Source organism: Anthonomus grandis, chromosome 1, assembly GCF_022605725.1.
Source record: "Anthonomus grandis grandis chromosome 1, icAntGran1.3, whole genome shotgun sequence".
NCBI classification, from domain to species: Eukaryota; Metazoa; Arthropoda; class Insecta; order Coleoptera; family Curculionidae; genus Anthonomus; species Anthonomus grandis.
The window spans coordinates 13,072,413-13,095,613 of NC_065546.1; the positions used below are offsets into that span (position 1 = coordinate 13,072,413).

A 23,201-nucleotide genomic window follows, 5' to 3' on the forward strand; every position below is an offset into this window, starting at 1 on the left:
GAATCGAAGAGAAGAGGCTGTGAAGCAGTATTTTTTAGTTCGTTCAGTTTAAGAATATAACAAACAGTCAAACATGTAACTCAAACCATTAAAGGCAAACTGTAAAATTGAGTAGCCTTTTTTATTAAACCGATATTGGGAATATCTTAGCCCAGCCAGGGGCAACACAAGAATACCGAAAAATACAATAGATACGAGCCTTAGTTACAGTAACTACATGCAAATGAATATCGACCCAGCCTAAAAAAAATTATTGTCTAAAAACTCTATATCATACATTTTTATTTATAAAAACCATAAGACATTTAAATCTGCTGATATTGCGTCATTGTTAAGTTATTTAAAGATTTTAGATACCAGCAGTAGCAAAACAAAAGTTTTTTGGATTTGTCTGATACAGTGATTAAAATTAGGCCATTGATGACACCAATATTTTTATAAAAATTGTCATTTAAGCATTCAGAATATTTAAACATGTGTTTTCTGTGAGTCAGTTGAATTTGAAATTAATACATTTGTTAATTTAAAAGTTAGTTTTCATGGAGTTATATTTCAACTGCTTAAAAGTAATACAAATTCTTGCGAACTTTAAAAGTACTAAAATATTGCTACCTGGTAGAAATTAATTTACTATCTATTAATTCTGTTTATCTACACTGCTTTAAATAGGAGAAATAAAATTCGAAAAATCTGGAAGAAAACTAGGACCCTTCACGTCTGTAAGTATAGTAAATAATTTTTTTTAGTGATGACATATCTACCAAATTGGACCAGAGAACGTCCTTGGACGATCCAATATGTTTTTTTTGACCATTGATCGACCAATAACTATCGTTAATTCTTCCTTGATTTTTTATGTATTTTCTGCTGATCACTAGTCAACGTTGATTTTTGTTTATCTTATGTGCCAGGTAAGGAACTGAAGTACAGATCCCAAGGAACAATACAACAAGACATTTTAGGTGTTTAGTTTCCCTAATTAAGAAGACTTAACAGTAGTGCACTTGCAACCTACAGACCAATCAAAATCATAATTCTCAGCTCCTCAAGAAAGTTTTGCGAACTGCTTAAGAGGAATAAACATATACAGCATCTGAATTTGCAGTTATATGTGATCCACTACTTTTGTGTTTTCTCGGAATTATATAACAACTGCCTGGAAGTAATATAACTTGCTTCAATGTTACGCCTGGAATCACTATAATAAATATAACCATAATTTCAAATATGATAAAAAAATTACTTTAAATACCTTGGAAAAATTAAAATATTAATACTGGGTGGAAATTAATAATCGTATTAAAGTCTTTAAAAAACTGGAGATTGTTTTAATGCTCTGGGAAAAATGTAACTTAAAAAAGACCTGTGAAAAATTCCTTTCGTATGGCTAAAAATACTGCTAAACTGTTTATTTTGAATACATCCGTCAGTAGAGCTATGCCATTGTTTGTTATTTTTTTCCTAATTCTTTTCCTTTACTTTAATTTTAATTCCTTTAATTTTATTGTTTAATAACTATAACAATATTATTCTCTCTTCCCTAACCCAAGATTAGATCGTAAAGATTTTATTCACTAGATAGAGATATCAAAAAAAATATACTTACCAATAAAATTTGTGAAATATCATGAAATCTAATGAGAGAAATTACATTCACAATTTTCTTATCTTCTATATCAAATTTAAATGCTCGATCAACTATAAGCTTGAATGAATAAGTAATATCGCCATTTTTTCTATGAAAACTGCTAGGAAAACCATGTGGGATATAAAAACTAAATGGAAACACGTGTTCCCCACTGGGAAGTTCACCTAAAAATTCAATAAAAGTTTATAAAAGTTTATGACTATATGAGCTGATATTAAGAATTTACCCTGCTCCAGTAAGTTTATTTCTTGAAACAAAATTATATTGTCTCCAGTAAATTTGACAGGTCGAAATTCAGTTTTGCCACTTAAGCTATTATAACGAGCTTTAGTCTTACTATATTGTGTATGCTCTTTACATTTAAAACGAAGCTTAATTTCTAAAAAAAAAAACATTTAAGAAAATAGTTAAATACGCCTATCAAATAAAAAAGATAAGCACTTACTTCTAAATTGTTTTGGTGATCTAAACTGGCATACGGCTTGGCCCTCTATCATTTCTCCAGTAACGTAGGTAGCCTTATTAAACCGAATACTTACGGAAGACATTTTTCAGAACTTTGGAACCTTTAATAGAAAATTAAACAAAAATTAGCAATATAAATTTTGTTGTTTATTTTAGTAGAAGGCAAATAATTACTACGTACTTCTAACTTCTTACTCATTTAAATTTTTAGCATACTGATGACTATCTATATTGTCGACAGAAAAAAACAGATATATGTTTTTTTTTTTCTTTTTAATTTATCCCAGTCCCACTACTTTTAACCAAAAGGTTTAAAATTTAAATTTCTCTAGCTTATTATACCCGTTTATTATCTTGTAAACACAGCAAATTGGATTTATTATTTTAATTTACCGGAATTATTATTAGTCTAATTATTTTAATTAAGTAGGACATTATCATAAATTAAACAATTTATTTACATTCTAAAAATATGCTTAATATACTAAAAGGCCAATTAGTTCTCAAGTGTAGATAACGGTTCAGCTCATTAATAAATTTATTTGTTTAGGACTTGGAAACCGTACCGTTTTAGAAATAAGTCAGAATTTCTTAAATGGCCTGGTCACTGGATCTGGACAGGCTTATCCAACCACCGCACAGTGTTGCACCCAATGGACAAAAGTCCTAAATGCAAATATCGCGTTTTATACTTTCAAATACCTAAAATTCTCAAAAAATATCTCTTTTATCCAAAACTAACCAAAAATGTAGCCGACCATTGCTTGTTTACATTTTTTTCAATTCTTAAATTAAAATAAATGCTCTCGTCAGTGTTAAATTGCAGCTCAATACGCTAAGACTAAGAAAAATGTTGTAAGGTTAGTAGGTGAAAAATTGTAATAGCTAATAATGGACGGTATTAATAAAGGTACGTAGTTTAATCTATTCTAAATATTTTATAAGTTGCGTTTGTTTTTCTTAACTTATTTGGCCAAAAATAAAAAGATATGCAAACATTTTAATAAAAAAAGATTGTTTGAGCTTTGCAAAAAAAGTTATCGTATGTTATTCAAGATTTTTGGCTCATAAGTACTTGACCTATTACCCTTCATATCCTGGCATATGTTATCTGCAACGGACTAAGAAATATATTTTTTTAGCTGTCTCTTACGAGATATCAAGGACCCCTTTATTTGAAGAATGGTGTGCTTGCGAAAAACATGAAAGGATAGAAAAAAAGGACAAATTTATTAAAAATAAGATCATGCCTACCTATTGATATAGCCGAAAGCGCAGAAGACAAATTAAAAGAAAACAGTGTTTGTTTTTGTCGCCAAGTTAATAAAATGGTGGCATGACTGCTCCCGCTCACGAAAAAAATTTGAACGAGACCATGCAGTCTGGCTTAATGGCAATATAACTATTAGTTTCAATAAACGCCCTATATCTGATCAAGAGGAACCCTTTAGTTCAATGAGAAGACCCAAAAAGTCATTCGCAGAATTGTGTCAAAAGTTACTCCCAAGAAGAATTATGTTTTGCCTCCCAAAGAGCGACACGGTTTTTAGCTAGCGAGCAGGTTACAGCCAACTCTAAATGCTTAACAACCAAAAAAGCCATAGCATTATACTACGACCTTGATTTGACTGTCAGAAAGTACGGCATTTTACGATCCGTTGTAAACGCAATACATCCCGTCTTTTTCCCCAGCTATCGATCCCTACTTGCAACAAAAAATAAATATCTACCAGTTAACATTCTCGTGACAGAGATATCCGCTGAAGTTCAACTTCAGGAACTTTTGGAAAAACGGCAGTCAGTATATTAAACATTTCAAATTTAACTGAACGTAAAACTACTGACTTAAAACTTATTTGTAAATGGGGTTTCGACGGTAGTTCAGGGCATAGTCAATACAAGCAAAGATTTACATCCTCTCCTGATGCCACTGATGAGTATATATATTTTTAATAGCTATGGTTCACTTAACACTTATCGATAGTAGTAATAATATTATCTGGTTTAATTCTAAAACTTCCTCAACATTTTACTGTCGACCCATAAAATTTTCATTTATTACGGAGAGTGCTGGTATTATCCGCCAAGAGGAAAAAACACGTGGTTGAATCAATTAACTCTCCTAAATCATATGAAACTTTGGTGGGGGAGGCAAATTTTAAAATATCATTTAAGATGCTTTTTACAATGTTTGATGGTAGCGTCGCTAATATCTTACCTCAAACAAATTCATCTGCGAAATGCATCATTTGCGGAGCCACTCCGAAAGAAATGAACCTTAACTCAGTTTTTACAAAATCTCCAAAAGTTGAAAACTACCGTTTTGGTATTTCAACTTTGCACTGCTGGATTATATTTTTTGAGTTTTTGCTACATATAGCTTATCGATTGCCAATCAAATCCTGGCCAGTAAAAGGAGAGGAAAATAAAAAAATTGTCGAAAACACAAAATAAATCTATTCAAGAAAACTTTAAAAGTAAGCTGGGTCTTATTGTTGATAAGCCAAAGCCGGGATATGGTTCCACAAATGATGCTAATACGGCAAGAACATTTTTTCAGAATCCTCTGTTAAGTGCCGAAATAACGGGAATTAGTGAAGATCTAATAATTAAATTCCATATGATTATAAGAGTACTAGTTTCGGGATTTAAAATAAATATTGCAAAATTTAAAGCTTTACTTAATGAAACTCACTCACTTTATTTAAAACTATACAATTGGTACTATATGCCTACTTCGGTTCACAAACTTTTAGTGCATGGCTGCGATATAATCGATTTTTTTGATTTACCTATTGGACAACTATCGAAGGATGCCTTAGAAGTTAGACATAAGGATATCAGAAAAACTCGATTACATAACAGCCGGAAAACTTCTAGAACCGACACCAATAAAGACATATTAAGACATCTTTTAATGTTTTCTGACCTCGAGCTAGCATCTCTAAGGCAAATGAAGTCAATTAAAAAAAGGTCTGATTATTCAGATATCAAAGAATTTGTCCTCATTAACGAGTGTCTAAACGATTCTGGATTGTCCGATAAATAATTTCAAAATGGTAACTTTGAGCGACTTCAATGTAGAACACCTTTTTTTCCTACAAAAGATGGAACACCCATTTTTCTTTATTTAAAACCTAAGACTATCGAGGCAAAAGTGACCTAATAAATTACGAAAAGTGACACAGATATTTTACGTCAGTGGGTATAGTTAATAATGAATTTTAAAATATTTATTTAATTATGTGACATATATTTATTAAAAGCTAGATATGGTGTTTTAGGTCAAAATAAATATAGTTATAATTTGATTCGCCATTTATTACATTTTTTACGGATAAAATAGTTAAACTAAAACGAATAATTTAAAAATATATTATAATATATATGAGAAACAACTGCACACATCTTGGATGATATGTTCAATCTAATATTTAATTCCATGCTTCTGTAAGTTTTTTCTAAAAGTTCTGTACAACTTTTTATAACTCGCAGAGGCTTTCTATTAAAATTTTATTCGCACTTTGTGATGGCCACTTGAAAAACTTTTATTTTTTCACATGGTAACTGCTCTAAAAAGTAAAAGTTATCGGTATAGTTTCAATATAGCTCCAAGAATGTCTCTGCACCTAAAAAAATCAATCCGTCTACGTATAGGATGTAATGATCCCACACCATGCCGAAAAACATGTCCATAGTCCATACCATCACAGATCGTCCACCCTGTTATACAGTTATGTTTATGTACTTTTTATTTAAGTTCTGATCCTTAAGATAGCGTACATGCCTAATTCTCTGCTAAACGTTATCTTTTTACTAGTTGTTAGTTCCTTGGTAGTTCAAGTGATGAATCCATTGCAAATTTAAGGCGTGTTTTATAATGCCGTATATTGTTTTTTTAAAGGTCAGTGGACTCGTAGACCTTGTTCAGCTAACCGACATCTTATTGTTCTGTCTTATCGGCATATGCGATGGTATCATTTCGTCAAGCATCCGCAGAATTTTCATTGAAGATATGAATGAATCGCTTTGGCACAAATAACAATTTTTTTATCCAAGCGTATCTAGGGGCTCTCGAAACATTTATTTGGAAGCATATAGGGTTTTTTAATGCACTAAATTTTCTTAATATGTGACCTTCACGAATCTCCTCTTTATAATAATTACTGTATCCATTGCGTAGACCTGCTTTTTCTTTCGCCATATAGAAAATACTAATATCAAAGTTTACAAAATATACTATATAATATGTTTTATAAACTTTGCTTATATAAAAAAATATAATAAAAAAAGGCGTGCTAACGAACAACACGTAGGTAGTCTTCGTCGCTCTACAATTTTTGTAAAAAGTTAAGTTTAAAGTGAGTTTTTAGTACCAGATGTTGTGATCTAAGGGTAGCGGAAGGGCCTTTTTTTATATTTTGCTTCCTGTCTATTTACCTGCCGCCATCATGGTTCTTTCATCCAGTGACATTCGAGAGATCAAGTCTGTTATTATAGGAGTTTTTACCGATAAATTTCTAGAAGAAATAGCCGGTAAGGTTGCAAACATGGTCGAAAAAAAGTTTGAAGAGCAAATTCTTCTTCATACAAAGGAAATTGCTTCAGCAAAAACGGAAATCTCCGCCCTACAGAAAGAAGTAACTAGACTATTTAATGACAAAATGAATGCGAACATTCCAAATTCTGCCATAAAAAAATGCTATGAGATCGCACCAAAATTGCAAAGCAATAAGCCCCGAGAGTACTAGTGCAGTTTGCATCTGAAGCAGCCCGGGCATCAGTTCTCAAACAGCGAAAATTGTTGAAATCTACGGGTATCCAACCAAAAGAGGACCTAACAAAAGATCGATTGCGATTATTCGAAAATGCGGTTAAAGTGTTTTCTTACAGGAGTGCTTGGGTTTTGCATGGTAGTGTATATGTGAAGTGTAAGGATAATATAGTGCATCGAATTTCCACACAGCAAGATCTAGATGACATTGTTAAAACTCAAAACTAAAGGGTACTGTAAACTCCTTAAATATTGTTTTTTTTTGGATTGTTAATACATATTTTTTAGTTATTAAACTTAAGAGCATAGAAAAACTCGGATTTAAGAGTAATAGGTATATTACTTTTATTTATATGCTATTTTTTGTTTTGATTTTGCATTAGAAGATTTACATTTTTGTTATTTTTAAGGAATTTACTTGTGTAAAATGAAAATTGAACACCTGAATATTAGATCAGTGTTTACTAACTTTAATGATTTTAGAATTTTATTCGAGGCTCAAAACTTTCATATTTTTTTTCTCACCGAAACATGGTTATCTGAAAACGATAAATCTGATGCTTTTCAAATTCAGGGTTACAAGTTTATACGGTGTTTATACGGTTTCTTTTGATTCTAACCTAAGTAATGAACTTGAATATTTGTTTTTAAAGGTTACCTTAAAGTCGCTTAGTTTGCCAGTTGGGGCTATGTATAGACCTCATGATCAAAATATAAATAGTTTTATATCAGATTGTGATAATGTTTTTTCCTACTTATGTCCCATTTTTGATCAGGTCATATGTTTGGGAGATTTTAACTCAGATTTTTTTGACCTTGGCAATCCCATTGCTTCCTGTTTGCAGTCTTATAACTTGAGTCAAGTAATTAGTGAGCCAACTAGGACTACGCAATATACTAGCAGACTTCTGGATCCTATATTTTTAACCTGTCCTGATCGGGTAATTTCATCTGGTATCCTAGATACAAACCATATTTCGGATCATAGCCTGACGTACTGTATTTTAAATATATCTATAACAAAAGTAAAACCTAGAATAATAAATATAAGAGACTATAAAAATTTTAACTTTGATAATTTTGAACAGGATTTAGAAGGGAAGGATTGGCATAGCTTTTTAAGGGAAAATGATGTTGATAGAAAGCTTAATATTTTGAACCAGCATATTCTCTCTACTTTAGATAAGATAAAGTCCTATGACCTACCTAAGGAATTATCTAATCCGCAAGAAATTAACAATTATTTTTGCAGTTTTTTGCAAACAGTGTCACCTGACTGTGAAAATCAAATTAAATTTTTTTAATAGCAATTTTTATAATTTAAATAATTGTTTAAAAATAGAATTTGCTACAATTAAGCAGATAAGTCATATTATTAATATGGAATTACACTCTAATGCATATGGTGTAGATGGCATATCGGCAAGAATGCTAAAATATTGTAGCCCATTTGTTGATAAATATATTACTCACCTCATAAACTACTATCTAGAAAAGCAATATTTTCCTCGTCTTTGGCGTACTGCAATCGGTAGACCTATTCCAAAGACATCCAACCCTAAGGACTTTTCCGACCTTAGAATAGTCAGTATTTTGCCAACGTTTTCAAAAGTTTTTGAAAAATTTGTTTATAAAGAAATATACCAATATATATGTGAAAAAAATATAATTCCAAACTATCAGTGTGGGTTTAGAAAAAACTATTCAACGGCGACTGCCTTAGCTACAGTAATCAGTGATATAATTGAGGCCTATGATAAAGGTGATAACGTCATTTTAGCTCTTTTAGACTTTTCAAAAGCGTTTGACACCATTGATCATAAATTATTAATAGCTAAATTAAAATATTACGGCTTTCATTATTCGCTGATTAATTTAATATCTTCCTACTTAAAAGACAGGTTTCAGTGTGTCTCGTGCAATGATAGGGTGTCTGATTCTATCTCCATTTTATCTGGTGTTCCTCAGGGTAGCGTGTTGGGTCCTTTACTGTTTTTGGTATATACTTCTAGTATTTTGCAGTCAATAAAACATTGTAAACGCCAAGCCTATGCTGACGATACACAACTTTATTTTAATTTTAATTCTGCTGATGTTTTATTGGCAAATACATTAATTAATAAAGATCTAAAAATTGTAAGTGAACTCTCAGCACAACATAATTTAAAATTGAGTGCCTCAAAATCTTTATTACTAATATTTGGCCCTAAAACGAGAATTGATTTTATTAGAGAGCATTTAGGTGTAAATATTAATGGTGTAGTAATTCCTGTTGCTAAAACTGCAAGGAATTTGGGTATGTGGATGGACACTGATATAAGATTTAAAATGCATGTTTCTAAGATTACACAAAAGGTCTACCTTTCGTTAAAACTTTTATATTTCAGCAGACATATCTTAAGCCAACAACTTCGAAAGAATCTATGTGAATCACTAGTGTTGTCAAATTTTAATTACTGCGATTTTATATATGGACCATGGATATCAACACAAAGTATTGAATCCAGAAAGTTCAAAATACTTGCGCTAGACTTATATTTGGCTTAAGAAAGTATGATCGTATTAGTGCTAAAATTGAGGAGTTGGGATGGTTAAGGATGGAAGATCGTAGAGCTCTTCATGTGGGTAACTTTCTTCACAAATTAATGACATACGCCAATGCTTTTTATCCATTAAAAGATAAATTTGTTTTAAGAACTTTCGTACATTCACGAGTCCTACGTATTTCAAGTTCATTTACTATTCCTCGTCATCGGACGGCCTTATTTAAACGAAGCTTTGTATATAACAGTATTAAATTATATAATAGGATTCCTGACAGGTTAAGATCTTTAACATATACCAAGTTTAAAAAAGCGTTTAAAGTTTTTATTATAAACCAGGAATTATGAAAGGTGAGTGCATCAGTTATTAAATTATTATTCTGTTAAATTTTTTATGTGTTACAATGATTATTATTATTGTTTAAAAATGATAATATTATCTTTTGTCTAAAACTTTTTTTTAAAATTATTTTGGGTACTTTTAGGTCATTACTTTAATTTTGCTAGCGAAACACAATGTTTTTTTGTTTTATCTCTTTTAAGTGTAAATCTTAATTTTCTTTTGTTAATAGTGTATTAGTAAATAAGCCATCTGTGTTGCTTCAGTGGTTAAGTATGAATAGCTGCTGCAGCTAGACTTCGCCACTGCTTGCACCTATACCATTAAAATATTAAATTAATGTTTTATACTACTTAGTTATATATTTTGTGGTATCTAATAAAAGACGATTTATTATTATTATTATTATTATTATTATTATTATTATTATATGCTCTATAAAATTAGTATTAGCAATTAATGTTTTTTAGGGATACTTTTATTATTAGGGAAACTGATTTTTTTTAGAAAATTGTTGGTAGGCTAATTCTCTTTAAAAATGTGAAAAAAAAGTATTTATGCGAAGTTAAATGACACGAAGAAGAAAATGCAATTTTAAAATTTCAGATGGCAGCTGCGTCCTTTGGGGGTCATTTTTAAAATTTGAAAATATTTTCCAACGATTCTGCATGACTGATTTACCCAAGACTTTGTCCTTGATAGATGCAATACTAGTCAGATGTTAAATTCTGTACTCAGCAAGGGACTTATTGAATTTAATAAGTTGCCAACTGAAATCAAAATCTGTGATAATATTAGCCAGTTAAGAAGGCTATTGAGAAAATTTATCAGTGTGAATGTCTTATTTTATTTTTATACATGTTAACATTTTATTCTTAGTTTTAGTTGTTTCATTTTATTTATACATTTTTCTTAGAACATTGAAAGGCCTTTCAATGTTCTAAGACATTTTTAAACAGTAATTTTTAGTTATTTTTAAGTTTTATTTATACATACTTTCTTTTACCATTTTATCCTTATTACCCTTGTTTGTGAAGTTGTTGTTTCGTATTTATATTTATTTCATTTTAGTTTTACAATTCTACTCGTACTTTGATTTATTTTAGTAATTTATTTTAGACTCGTGTTTTATTTATACTTTTTCTGTAAGTTTTATTTGTACATACTAAACATACTTTGTTTTATCATTCGTTTTACCTTTATTTATGTAATTGTAGTTTGTATGTGTATTTATTTTATTTTAGGCTTAAATTTTATTTATAAATTTTCTGTATGTGAGACTTCTTATGTTTTTTGTATATGTATGCCATTTTGTACAAGCACACACTTTTTTTCTCAATTTATTTGCATTTTTTTAATTTTTATTGATTTATATTTTTAAGTTTTTTTTTTATTTTTATTATATTATCTATATATTATGTATTACCTTTTGTAGCTCAAGCTAAATAAATACATTATTATTATAATTTTCTTTACGTCTAAATCATCCGACGAACGGATCCCGAAATATGGCAAGGAACAGACTTATAGGGTCACTCGGTACGTATAGGAAATCATGTATTTAGTCGTTGATAGTTAATATCAGTTGTTAATAAATAAATAAATAAAATAACTAATTTAATATACCAGAATATACATATAAAAATACCTATGTCCTCTATATTTTTAAAAATAAAGTAGGATCGATTTTTTATTAAACAGAATCATCAATCAAGTTAAAAGAATAAACTAAAAAATACAACTACAAAGAATAAGATAAATACTAGACATTTAAAATATGACAACTGTCGAAAAAAGTTTATAAAGTGTTTTACAAATTCCATCCAAATATGCTTTTAAAATTATGTGGTAAGTTATATAGAAGCAATCAAACTTCAGTAAGCCGTTTTGTCAAGTTACATAATCCTATATATCAGTTGGAAGTAATCACAAAAAATATATATAGCTTATTTAAATTTAATTATGCGTTTAATATATTAAAAATAATTCCTCCATAAATTAAACTTTTAATATTCTTCTATTTATAAAAATAAGTTGTCTCGATAATGTGTCGCAAATATCAGCTCTCCGAGTATTTTATTTTCTATAACCTATTCCATTTTGAAATGTTTACTTACCTACCTAAAGCATGACGTCAGTAAGTACGTTCACTAATTATCGACATAATATAAAACTAAGTACACTTATGAGATAGAAATCACAGTTATTGAGGTAGATCTGGGATGTACGCAAAAACGCCACTATCATAACGACCTTTAAATTCCAACTAAAATTGACCACTCCTTGATAACCTTGTTGACTGTCGTATCATTGGTTGAAAAAAAACTCTGCTTTCTGCTTTATTCGTTTCGTAATATTACGTGATCCTTTTCATTCAGTTCAGTTGGGCAAAATAACCAGCAGGAGTCATGCTATTTATATTATAAGTTACTTATTCAATATAGTTAAGTTTTCTAAATTATGAGTAGTAACTAAAGATCGCTATCATACTTGTAAGGGATGTTTATTAATGTGGGTGGCTCTTTTATTCTTTTATAATAATAATAGAAAAGTTAAGGAAGTAGCTTTAAGGTAATAAGGTTAAGAGGGACCATTCCAAAGGTTTGGCAAGAAAAAATTAAAATCCAGAAAAAATTTTTATAATAATGCGCAGGGTGAAGTTAAACTACTACTTTAAATAAAATCTGGTGCACTAAAAACGTGAAAATATAATTACAGTGGACGGATATAACAAACCCGTTTAAAGTGAACATTCGGTTATAGTAAACGCCTATTCAAATACCCAAAAAAACTACCATAAGAACAATGTAATTTTTTTCCGTTTATAGCGAACCCGGTTATAATGAACTCTCGGGTAAAGTGAACTAAATTTTATCAAGACCAAGAAAAATATTTCGCTTATAGTGAACTTTTCGGGGAATCCCACGGTAATTCCCCGAGAATTAAATTTAGCACGATCGCCGTTGTTTTGTTTTGTTTTCAGTGGCATTTCACTTCACGCGTTACTTAGAACTTCTACTGTGAGTTATTTATACGAGTCTTTTGCTGTTTTGTGCTGGGTGCTAAGTCTTGGATAGTCAAAATGGAGAAGTAAAAGCGTAAAGAATTTCAAAATTTCATTCAAAAAATGAAAAGTGGTGTTAAACAGAGTGATATTTGTCGTGAATTAAATTTGCCAAAATCAACCGTTTGCATAGTTTGGAGAAAGAGGGAAGAGATTTTATCAGCATATGGTAAAGTTAATGCAAAGTGTAAAAGACTTAGAAAATCGGCTCATGAAGGGGTTGATAGAGGACTTTTACAGTGGTTTACACAACAAAAAAAGGAAAACGTTCCATTAAGTGGTCCTACTCTTCAAGAAAAAGCTAGTGAAATGGGTAGTAAAATTGAAGGAAAAACTTTTGAATGTTCTAGAAGCTGGATTAAACGTTTTAAGAAGAGACACTGTATTACCGGAGGGAAAATTATTGGTGAGTCTGCATCAGTTGACATGGATGTTGTTAATAACTGGTTTACTACTGCTTGGCCCGATCTTCGTAAGAATTACAGCAGTAATGACATTTTTTAAGCTGACGAGACCGGACTTTTCTATAAACTAACCCTAGATAAAACTTTAAAATTTGTTGGAGAAACCTGTGCTGGCGGAAAACTTTCTAAAGTTAGAATAACAGTGCTAGTGCAATGTAGAAAGTTGCTTGTTATCGGTAAATCCGCCAATCCTAGATGTTTTAAAAACGCAATGTTGCCAGTTAAATACAGAGCAAACAGTAAGGCATCTAATTTGTTTACTGAAGAGTTGCTCCAGTGACATGCAGAGTTACAGAAGAACAAGAGGAAAATATTACTTTTAGTCGATAATTGTCCAGCACATCCCGAAGTTCTTCTAAATCAAATTAAATTGGTCTTTATGCCTCCTAATACCAGTTCAAAGCTGCAGCCTATGGATCAAGGAGTAATTCATTCATTGAAGAGTCATTACAGAAAAATAATGATAATAAAAATGTTACAGGCAATTGATAATGGACAAGATTTTTCAGTGAGTCTTTTAGATGCTGTATACTTCATACATCTAGCTTGGCAGGAAGTAAGTCCAAAAACCATTGCAAACTGTTTTAAGCATGCAGGATTTTTTGAGGTGGAAGATGAATTTCATTCAGACGATGACTTGCCCCTAAATGAATGGTTAAAAAAACATAGTAATCAAGAAAATACTGACATTCAAAGATCCGTTGAAGAGGAAATGAGAAAAAGGATAAATGACTTTGACTTGCAAAAATTCATTTCTATTGATGACCATGTTATTTCAACCGAATCTATAACAGAGGAGCAGATTATCCAGTCAGTTTCAAAAGGTACTATAAAACTAACTTTAGGATAAAACTAACCTTTTGTCTTTTATTTTTCTAGCAGTAAATGTAAAAGTCGGAAGTGATGATGACGAAAACGATCAGGAACCTAATAAGGATGTTGAAATAAATATTCCATCAATTAGAGAAATGACGGAAATACGCACTTTTTGGCAATCACGTGAAGTTCCAGAAGAAGTCTGGAATAGTTTTTCTACCCTAGAGGGATATATAAGTAATATAAGTTTTTCAAACAGACTTATAGGTACAAACCAAGATTTCTCAGTACATATACTAAGTAGTTACAGATACGTAGATTAGGACTTAGTAGCTATGTACATATTGTATGTGTTATAAAAACTGTATGTGCTGTTTATCCTTATAATAAAAGCCAGTTATAATCTCTATTTTATTTAATGATTAAAATACACATACATACATATTCTAAAATAAACGCCATGCTGTTTTTCTTTTAAAGTGAACTTCGGCTATAGTAAACCTATTTTGATGTATTTTTCAAGTTCATTATATTCGGAGTTGACTGTATTTTAATTATCAGGACACATTATGAGACTTTCTAAAAATTCTAACCTCTTTAAAAATTAACAATTAATTTAATTTTGCGCCCCCACGTTTTTATATTTAATTGTTAAATGTTTCAGAGGTCATATCTCAAAAATATTTCTAACTATACTTTCAATTTTTTGGTTCTTAGTTTTTCACTTAACTAGAATTACCACTACTCTTCTACTATAACATTAAATTCAGGATAAAAAGACCTTTTAAACGAGATATCACTTGATCTCTTAATTTAATTAAAGAATTGCATTTTTTAAACCCAATTCGAATAATATGCAGTATTCGTAAATCGCCAAGCTTGTCTATTAACGTGAAAACTTGGCAAGCTGTAAGAATTGGTCCAGACTCGCATATTTTGTTTGATTTAACTCGTAAGGTTCATGGGGAGTAAATTAAAACAATGACGTTCGCTAATCAGTTCTTTTACACAAGAAAACGGAAGATAAATTAGACGTGTTTTAAAGTGGTAGAAAGAAAATATTCGAACCGATAAAATGTTTTATATTTTTTGTTATTGTGTTTGGTGGGAAAATTAAATTAAGGGTGAAATTGTAAGTATTATCTTATATAAAAAAAATAATATTTATAATTGGACTAATTCCAATAAAGTAATAAAATCCAAAATTAGTTTTATTACAATAGTTAGATCCTACGCAAAATTCGAGAATAATCTCTTAAGATTTAATGGCTTTTGGGATATTTTAATTTTCATTATTTTAAATAATAAAGCTTTTAACTATTAAAAGTTAAATAAAATATTATACAACTTTTGTTATGCCAAGTCATTGCCTTTAATAATTCAAGTTAAAATAATAAATGTATGCAGGAAAAAAATGCAAATGTAATTTTTAAATAATTTTTTTTATATCTTTAAGGATATTAAATGATATTAGATATAAAAAAATGAGGTAATTAGACTTTTACGTGATAATTACCGGCGTAGCTGGTAGTGCCAAAACTGTCAAAATATTTTATTTGTGTATCATCCAAGTTAAAGGGACGTCTAAAAAACGGAAATTTTTTTGGAAAATTTTTACATAGAATGTTGAGTTTTGAACATTTTATTGATAAAAAACTGAGGAAGTAAAAAAATGCAAAATTTTACACCCGGCTTAACTAAGTATACTCTATTTGCGACTAGCCATCACGTTGACCATTATATATGCTATTAATTTAATTTTAAAGCCTTAAGTAACCAAATTCTGTAACTTAGAAGGATTCACATCACTTCGTCGTGTCATTATAGGTAAGGATTTGTTGTGGGACACATGGGACTATGTGGTTTGCCCACATGTGGAGTTGGGATCGCAAAAAGGGATTGGAACCTTGGGTTGGCGCTAAATAGTGGGTTAGGTAGTCGTTTGAGCCCTATTTAGGGACTGGGATAATAGTTAGGAAAAGAGGAATTATCGGCACAAACCGTGTTTGTGTCTATGTATACACAATTAGAGGTGTGCTTGTATATGCGTGTGTACATACAAAAAAAAACGATTAAAACACGAATTTTTTTTTAATTTTTTACATAAATGTGGTCATATTATTAATAAAAAAGTGAGGATTGTTGGAAAAAAATACAAAACTTTGGAAATTATGAAGATTTTTTTCATACTTTAAATGTGTAATTATTGCCGGCTTACATAAGGTTTTTTAGCTCTTGATTTTACTTAAAAAATATATATATTGAGGTAATTTTGAAGCTTTTTGGGAGCTAAAATTGTAAATTTATAGCATTTTTTGTACTGCTATAATGAGATATTTTGTAATTTACTCACCCGAAAAATAAAACAGACCTTATTGAGAAAAATGGAAATCGCTTCAGTATGTCCCCAGGAGTATTTTTTGGTTTTGTCTGGGACACTTTTTAATTGGATGGGTTGGCGTCGACTAAATGTTAGGTAATAAAAGCATAATATAGTTTGTTTTTACATCATTTTGTGAACAAAAACACATTTATAAAGTTTTAAAAAATATGCATTATTTATTTAAATTATTCGATATTTTATGTAATTTATTATATTTTTAAGTATGTATAATTTATGTATATTAAGTATAATTTTGAAGAAAAAACATAATTTAAGATATTTAATTATTAATAGGTAAATAATAACGATAAGGTTTAATGTAAATTACCTTATTAACTTATAGTCAAAACAATAAATATTTTTTATTAGTAAAACTATTATTTATTATATAAATTTTTATAAATAAACAAATACTTACCTATAATGAGACACAAGAGAAAATTCCAATAATCGTACTCGTACAGTAGCCGCTCCCAATAAATAATAAAATAATATTTTGTTGACGTGACATTTGACAGTCTTATTTTATTATTTATGAATTAATCCGTATTTACATATTTGATATTCCTAATTCGCCTGTAGAAATTTGTGTTTATGGCCTAAAGAAGTGATGTAAATTCTTCTAAGTTATAGAATTTGGTTAATTAAGACTTTAAATTTGAATTAATATATATATAATGATCAACGTGATGGTTAGTCGCTAATAGAGTGCAGTTAAGCGGGCTGAAATTGTGCATTATACGTAAGTAGAAAATCCTTTATAATTTTTAAAATTTGGAATTTTTTTACTTCATCCTTACTTTTTTATGAATAAAACGTTCAGACTCAATATTCTAAGTAAAAATTAAAAAAAAAATAGTTTTTTAGACGTCTCTTTAACTTTACCGGACCCGCACAAACAAGTTAGAGCCCAAGAACAGGAAAACATGGCTGACAAAATAAAAGATTTCTTGGCGAAAACTCCAGTTTCCCATGCAGAAACATAAACTTTAGAGAGTCAATGTTCTGAAGCGACCACTACTTCACCTGTTCCTGCTCTTGAACCATCTACAAGTACATCAACTCTCAGTGAAAACGTAGAATCGATCAAACCCACCGAGTCAACAATAGAAGCTACAAGTGAAGATGAAACCGAAGCCGTGACTGAAATGGACCCTGAGATGACAAATACTATTCCTCTAGCAGAGGATCCTGGTATGTGGCCTAGAACCATTAACAACGAGGAAGTCAGACGCTTCGTTGAGCGAAGAACCTCCTTTAATAGGACCCAATCAATTTCCTATAAATCAAGACAAAAGAAAATTTTCAAGTATGTACTTTGTCAGAAAACTAGAGAATAGTGAAACAACAGAGAGAATTTGGCTTAGTTATTCAGTTTTAAAAATTTTTTTATTTTGCTTTTATTGTAAGGTTTTCGGGAAAACTATCAATACTTTTTCTGATTCAAATCGTTTTTCTGATTGGCAACACTTATCGTTGGCTATAAAAAGACATCAAACATCAATTGTACATAATATTCATATGAATACATGGATGAGTTGAAAAAATGTTAAAATTATCTATTACTGTATATGATCATCATTTACGGGTTTTAGAAACCAAAAAAAATATTGGCATGATGTTCTGGAAAGAATTCTTGCAATCGTAAAATTTTTCTCCCGACAATGTCTAGCATTTCAGGGTCCTTCTAAAATACTTTTTCAACCTGATAACGAAAATGTTCTGAAGGCTGTCGAGATGATTTCCTCATTTGACCCTGTGATGAGAGACCATCTTAGTAGAGTGTAGAACTCCCAGGAAAATTCTTTAAAAAAATACTAATTATTTAAGCTATCAAATTCAAAATGAAATTGTAGAATTAATGAGTTCTAAAGTGAAAAATTATATTTTAAATATGGTACGCAATACCAAATATTATTCAATAATTAGGGACTGTACCCCAGATACAAGTCACACAGAACAAATAAGGCTTGTTTTGCGTTATGTGGTGTTAAATAAAGATTGTAAAAAAGTTCAGATACAAGAGAGTTTTTAAGCTTTCAATCATTCTGAAAGTTGTTTAATATTAATACTCAAATGACGTCTCGTATGTTTCATTTTAAAGCCTTCTTCTTACACGCTGATAATATCAACTATATTAATGTTCGTTAATAATTTTTTCAGTTGGCGTATACCTAATTAATTTTCGACGAAAGATTTAAAAAGATGTCGCATCCAAACGAAATAATTAATTTTTTCCTGTTATTGCACCCAAATCGCAAATGAAATACATTCTTTTTTACAATTTTTGTTTTACAGATAACACCTATTATAATTCATGTTATATTGGAAATTTCTTTTTTCGCATTCAAAAATACAACAACTTGTATACTTGTATATTTCAAAAATTTTTCCAAAACTTTGGTATTTTAAATGAATACTTTTAGTATGGTACCTACATCATTTTAAAATTCTTACATTTTTTATAATAGATCTTAAAAAAAAAATACAAGCAATTTAGAAGTTAAAATGTGTGGTAACAAACAGTACATTTAGTTCAAGCAAATTATTTATTTTTTTAAGTAAAGAATGTGTATCGTTATTTGCGAGAAAAAAGAGTGTCTTCAAATTTTTTGCAAAAATCTTTGCAGTCTTATAACTTTGTATGTGTATTTATTTCACTCATATTTTTTACGAAACCTACCTAATAGGTACAAAAAAACACTGCAATACCTTACATTTTTAGGCGTTTAAAAAGCAGACGATTTATTATTGTTAAAACTGTCAGTTTGACGTGTGCAATTTTTTAATTTTAGTTAAAACAGTGAGTTATTAAAATGATGTATACGCTAGCCGAAAGAATAGAAATAATTTTCCTTTATGGAGCTCAAGATCGGTGTGCTCGCAGAACCGCGAGAGCATTTAATGAAAGGTATCAAGATAAAAACGTGAGCCATAAATACGAATTGATACGAAAATTTGAAGAGACGGGATCGATTTGCAATAAGAAAAAATATGAAAATAGAGTTGTCGATGAAGCATGCCAAGTTGAAGTACTAGGACAATTTGCTATGGATCCAACTTTGTCTATACCAAAGGCCGCAAAACTAACAAATATTTCCACTGGTTCCGTACATAAAATTAAAAAAAAAAAGTTCTTTCCTTATAAAATTCATATTCTTCATGAACTCGGAGAAGATGATTTTGATAGGAGAATTCAGTTTTGTGAAGTGATGTGCCAGCGAATTGACGACGATCCCCATTTATTGAAAAACATTTGCTTCAGTGACGAATCGACCTTTTTTTTAAATGGCCTGGTGAACAGACATAACTGTAGATACTGGGATAATGAAAATCCGCATATTTTTCGGGAAGGTCATACTCAATATCCCCAAAAAATTAATGTTTGGGCAGGAATTTATGGGAATGAAATAATCGGGCAATTTTTTTTGGAAAAAAATTTGACTGGCGAAATTTATTTAAACCTTTTAGAAAATGCAATATACCCTTCCATCATCCAATCTATGGAAAATCAAGTAGATCAACATGGTGCTATATTATTGAATAAAAATAATATACATTTTCAGCAGGATGGAGCTCCCGCGCACTACACTTTGGTAGTTCGAGAGTGGCGCTTGATGAAAATTTTCGAGAAAAGTGGATTGGCAGACGTGGTGCAATCGAATGGCCTGCGCGGTCTCCGGACCTAACCCCACTAGACTTTTTTCTTTCAAACTCAAACTCAAAAATGCTTTATTGTCAATATAAACATAGAAGTTGTAGACAAAGCCAATAGACTGTACATTAAAGGAATAAAAACGAGAAACTAATTTAAAATAAAATAAAATTATATAAAACTTTGAAAAATACTTAAATGCTAATCATTAAAAAATTTACTTAAACTATAGTACGCTTTACCAGCAAGAAATATTTTCGTCCTTGTACGTAGGCTTTTTTCAGTCTTAAGTTGTCTTATTTCTAGTGGAAGTTTATTAAACAGCTTTCTACCTCCATATATGATAGAGCTACGGTTAAGTTCAAAATGAGGAATGGATAGCCTCAACAAATAATTTTGTCGCGTATTATAGTGGCTTCCTAAGTGAAGTTCCTGTTTATATTTTCTAAAAACTAAGCAAATTGTTTCCAAGATAAAGATACAACACAGGGTTAAAATATTATGACTAACAAAAAGCGGGCGACATGAGTCACGAGGCTTGGCCCGACATAGATATCTAATGGCTCTTTTCTGGAGTACAAGCACTGAACTAAAAAGTGAGTTTGAACATGAACCCCAAAAGCAAATTCCATATCGAAGGTGCGACTCGATAATCGCGAAGTATGCAGATCTGGCGATGGAGAAATTAAGACTGGTAGCAATAACCCTTACGGCGTAGCAGCCTGATGAGACTTTTCTATATACATTCACAATATGGTCTTCAAATTTAAGGAACTTGTCTATGGAAAGACCCAAAAACTTACTGAACGATGGCATGGTGATGGCTTCATTATTTAAACATATATCATTTGTATTACATTTAAAATTAAGGATATTTGTTTTGGAAACATTAAATGTCAAAAAATTTGCATCACACCAGTCTTTTATTTTTAACAAATCTGCACGTATATTGTCCTTCATTTGAAAAACATCAGAGTCGTGCCAGAGGATGGTGGTATCATCGGCAAACAATGTAAATTTGCCAGTTACCTACAGTTGTGGCAGATCGTTCATATAAATGAGAAAAAGTAAAGGACCAAGTACTGATCCTTGCGGAACACCGACATTTATATTAAGTTCCTTAGAGATACCACTATTAAATTTGACAGCCTGGACACGATTTGATAAGTAGGAACGAAACCACTCAAGGGCAGTTCCTCTGAAACCATAGAGCTCCAGTTTCATCAGCAGCACTCTGTGACTCACGCAGTCAAATGCCTTGGACAAGTCACAGAATACCGCTGCTGCAACTTCACCAACATTCAGTCGGTTGTAGAGGTGCTCTAAAAAGCTAAAGATAGCATCATTTGTGCTCACAGACTCACGAAAGCCAAACTGCTGAAGACTCAATAGGCCAAACCTATTTAAAAATAAAACCATCCTCACCTTAACAAGCCGTTCCACTATCTTGGCTAAAGTAGGCGATAACGCTATAGGTCTAAAGTTAGAAGGACAGTCGCGATCGCCACCCTTGTAAAGAGGAACAATCATTGCTCTTTTTAAGCACTCTGGGAAAACTCCAGACATAAATGAAAAGTCAATTGACTCGGCCAAGACTTGCAAAGCAACAAAAGGTAAAGCAGAAAATATTTTAAGAGAAAGCCCATCCCAACCTGATGAACTCTTATTCTTAATATTAACCATTAACTGTTTAAGCTCTTCTACACTTGTGGGGGCAAAAAAGAAATATTCGGCTACTACCACATTGCTGAGATAGCTCCTGGGATCTATTTTTTGTGAGAGATTGGCTGCAAGGTTACTAGCAATATCACAGTAGATGGAATTGAGGACATTGGAATCTAAGGTACTTGGAATAACCACGACATTATTTTTGCCCCTTAGCTCATTTAAAATCTTCCAAGACCCTTTTGCTCTGTTGGAGGAATTATTTATCCTCCTTTGAAAGTAGGTCCACTTAGCCATTTTGATTGAGTTTCTGTAAATTTTGCGGTATCTGTTATAATAATTTAAAAATGTTGCATTGTTTATAGCGTATTTTCTTATGTAAAAAAGAGAGCGCATATTTTTCTCAGATACTCGTAAACCCTTAGTATACCAAGGTTTTCTATTTCGTTTGTTAATATTGACAACAGGAAAAGCAGTGTTAAAATTGTTTAATACTATTTGATGAAAGCTATGCAGTGTGTTAACAGTAGTCAATACTTATTTCCAACTTGACATATTGCAAAGCAAGGAGAATTTGCGGAAATTAGCTCTAGTATAAAGTCTATCGCGTGCAAACTTATTCTCATTAGCTGCACTATTATGCTTTACTAATCCCACTATTGTCTCATGGTCAGACAAACCGGCATTGATTGTTGTACACTGATTTTCGTGTTGGTTAAAATTCGTACAGGAGTAATCTATCAGTGAGGAAGAAAATGCTGAAATCCGGGTTGGCTGATCCACGTGCATCTTAAAATTAAATGAGTTTAACAGATTAAAAAGCATTCGATTTGATCCATTAGATTTGTCTAAAAAATTTACATTAAGATCGCCAGTCAGAACCAACATCGCATTAACCAAAATTTCGTAAGAGGATCTCCAACTTTTCTAAAAACAAATCTAAATTACCAAATGGAGATCGATACAATCCTAAAATATACAAATTTAACTTACAGCTAAATACAATAGAAAACTCGCACACCTTTTTAATCAATAGATGATCAAATCTGTCAATAGTAATAAACACAAATTTAGTTAAAAAAGCTTTCTCTAACATAATAAGAGTACCACCATGTGTATATTTAAAAGCTACTTAAAAGGCAAAGTTTATAAAACCCCACCTGAGAGTATTGAGAATTTAAAAAATAGAATATTTCAAGAATGCAAAGAAATAGCGGGCAGATCCTTGTCAATGTTTGTAAGAAGTTTGAAAATAGGCTTTTTTATTGTCTTGCTAATAACGGCGCGCGTTTTGAACTTTTAATAAAATAAATTTGTTAAACTAATTAAATTTGTTTTTCTACCCTACCGATTTACACTTTAATTGCTTCTTGGTCAATCAATT

General features: G+C 30.8%; 1 protein-coding gene across 3 annotated transcripts in view; it reads right to left on the reverse strand.

The window, feature by feature from the left end:
* LOC126738184 (arrestin domain-containing protein 3-like) overlaps positions 1–12,048 on the reverse strand; it is a 28,547-nt gene extending 16,499 nt beyond the window's left edge. The window contains exons 1-4 of one of the 3 annotated variants that reach the window (XM_050443403.1): positions 11,892–12,048; positions 2,094–2,214; positions 1,875–2,027; positions 1,607–1,812 (exon numbers count right to left, since the gene is read on the reverse strand). In XM_050443403.1, the coding sequence (XP_050299360.1) occupies positions 1,607–1,812; positions 1,875–2,027; positions 2,094–2,196 (462 nt within the window). In that variant the 5' untranslated portion in view covers positions 2,197–2,214; positions 11,892–12,048. Of the gene's footprint in view, positions 1–1,606; positions 1,813–1,874; positions 2,028–2,093; positions 2,215–2,294; positions 2,399–11,887 lie in introns of those variants that run through there. The other 2 variants (XM_050443396.1, XM_050443407.1) reach the window with 2 other exon arrangements.
* Positions 12,049–23,201: the final 11,153 nt, after the last annotated feature.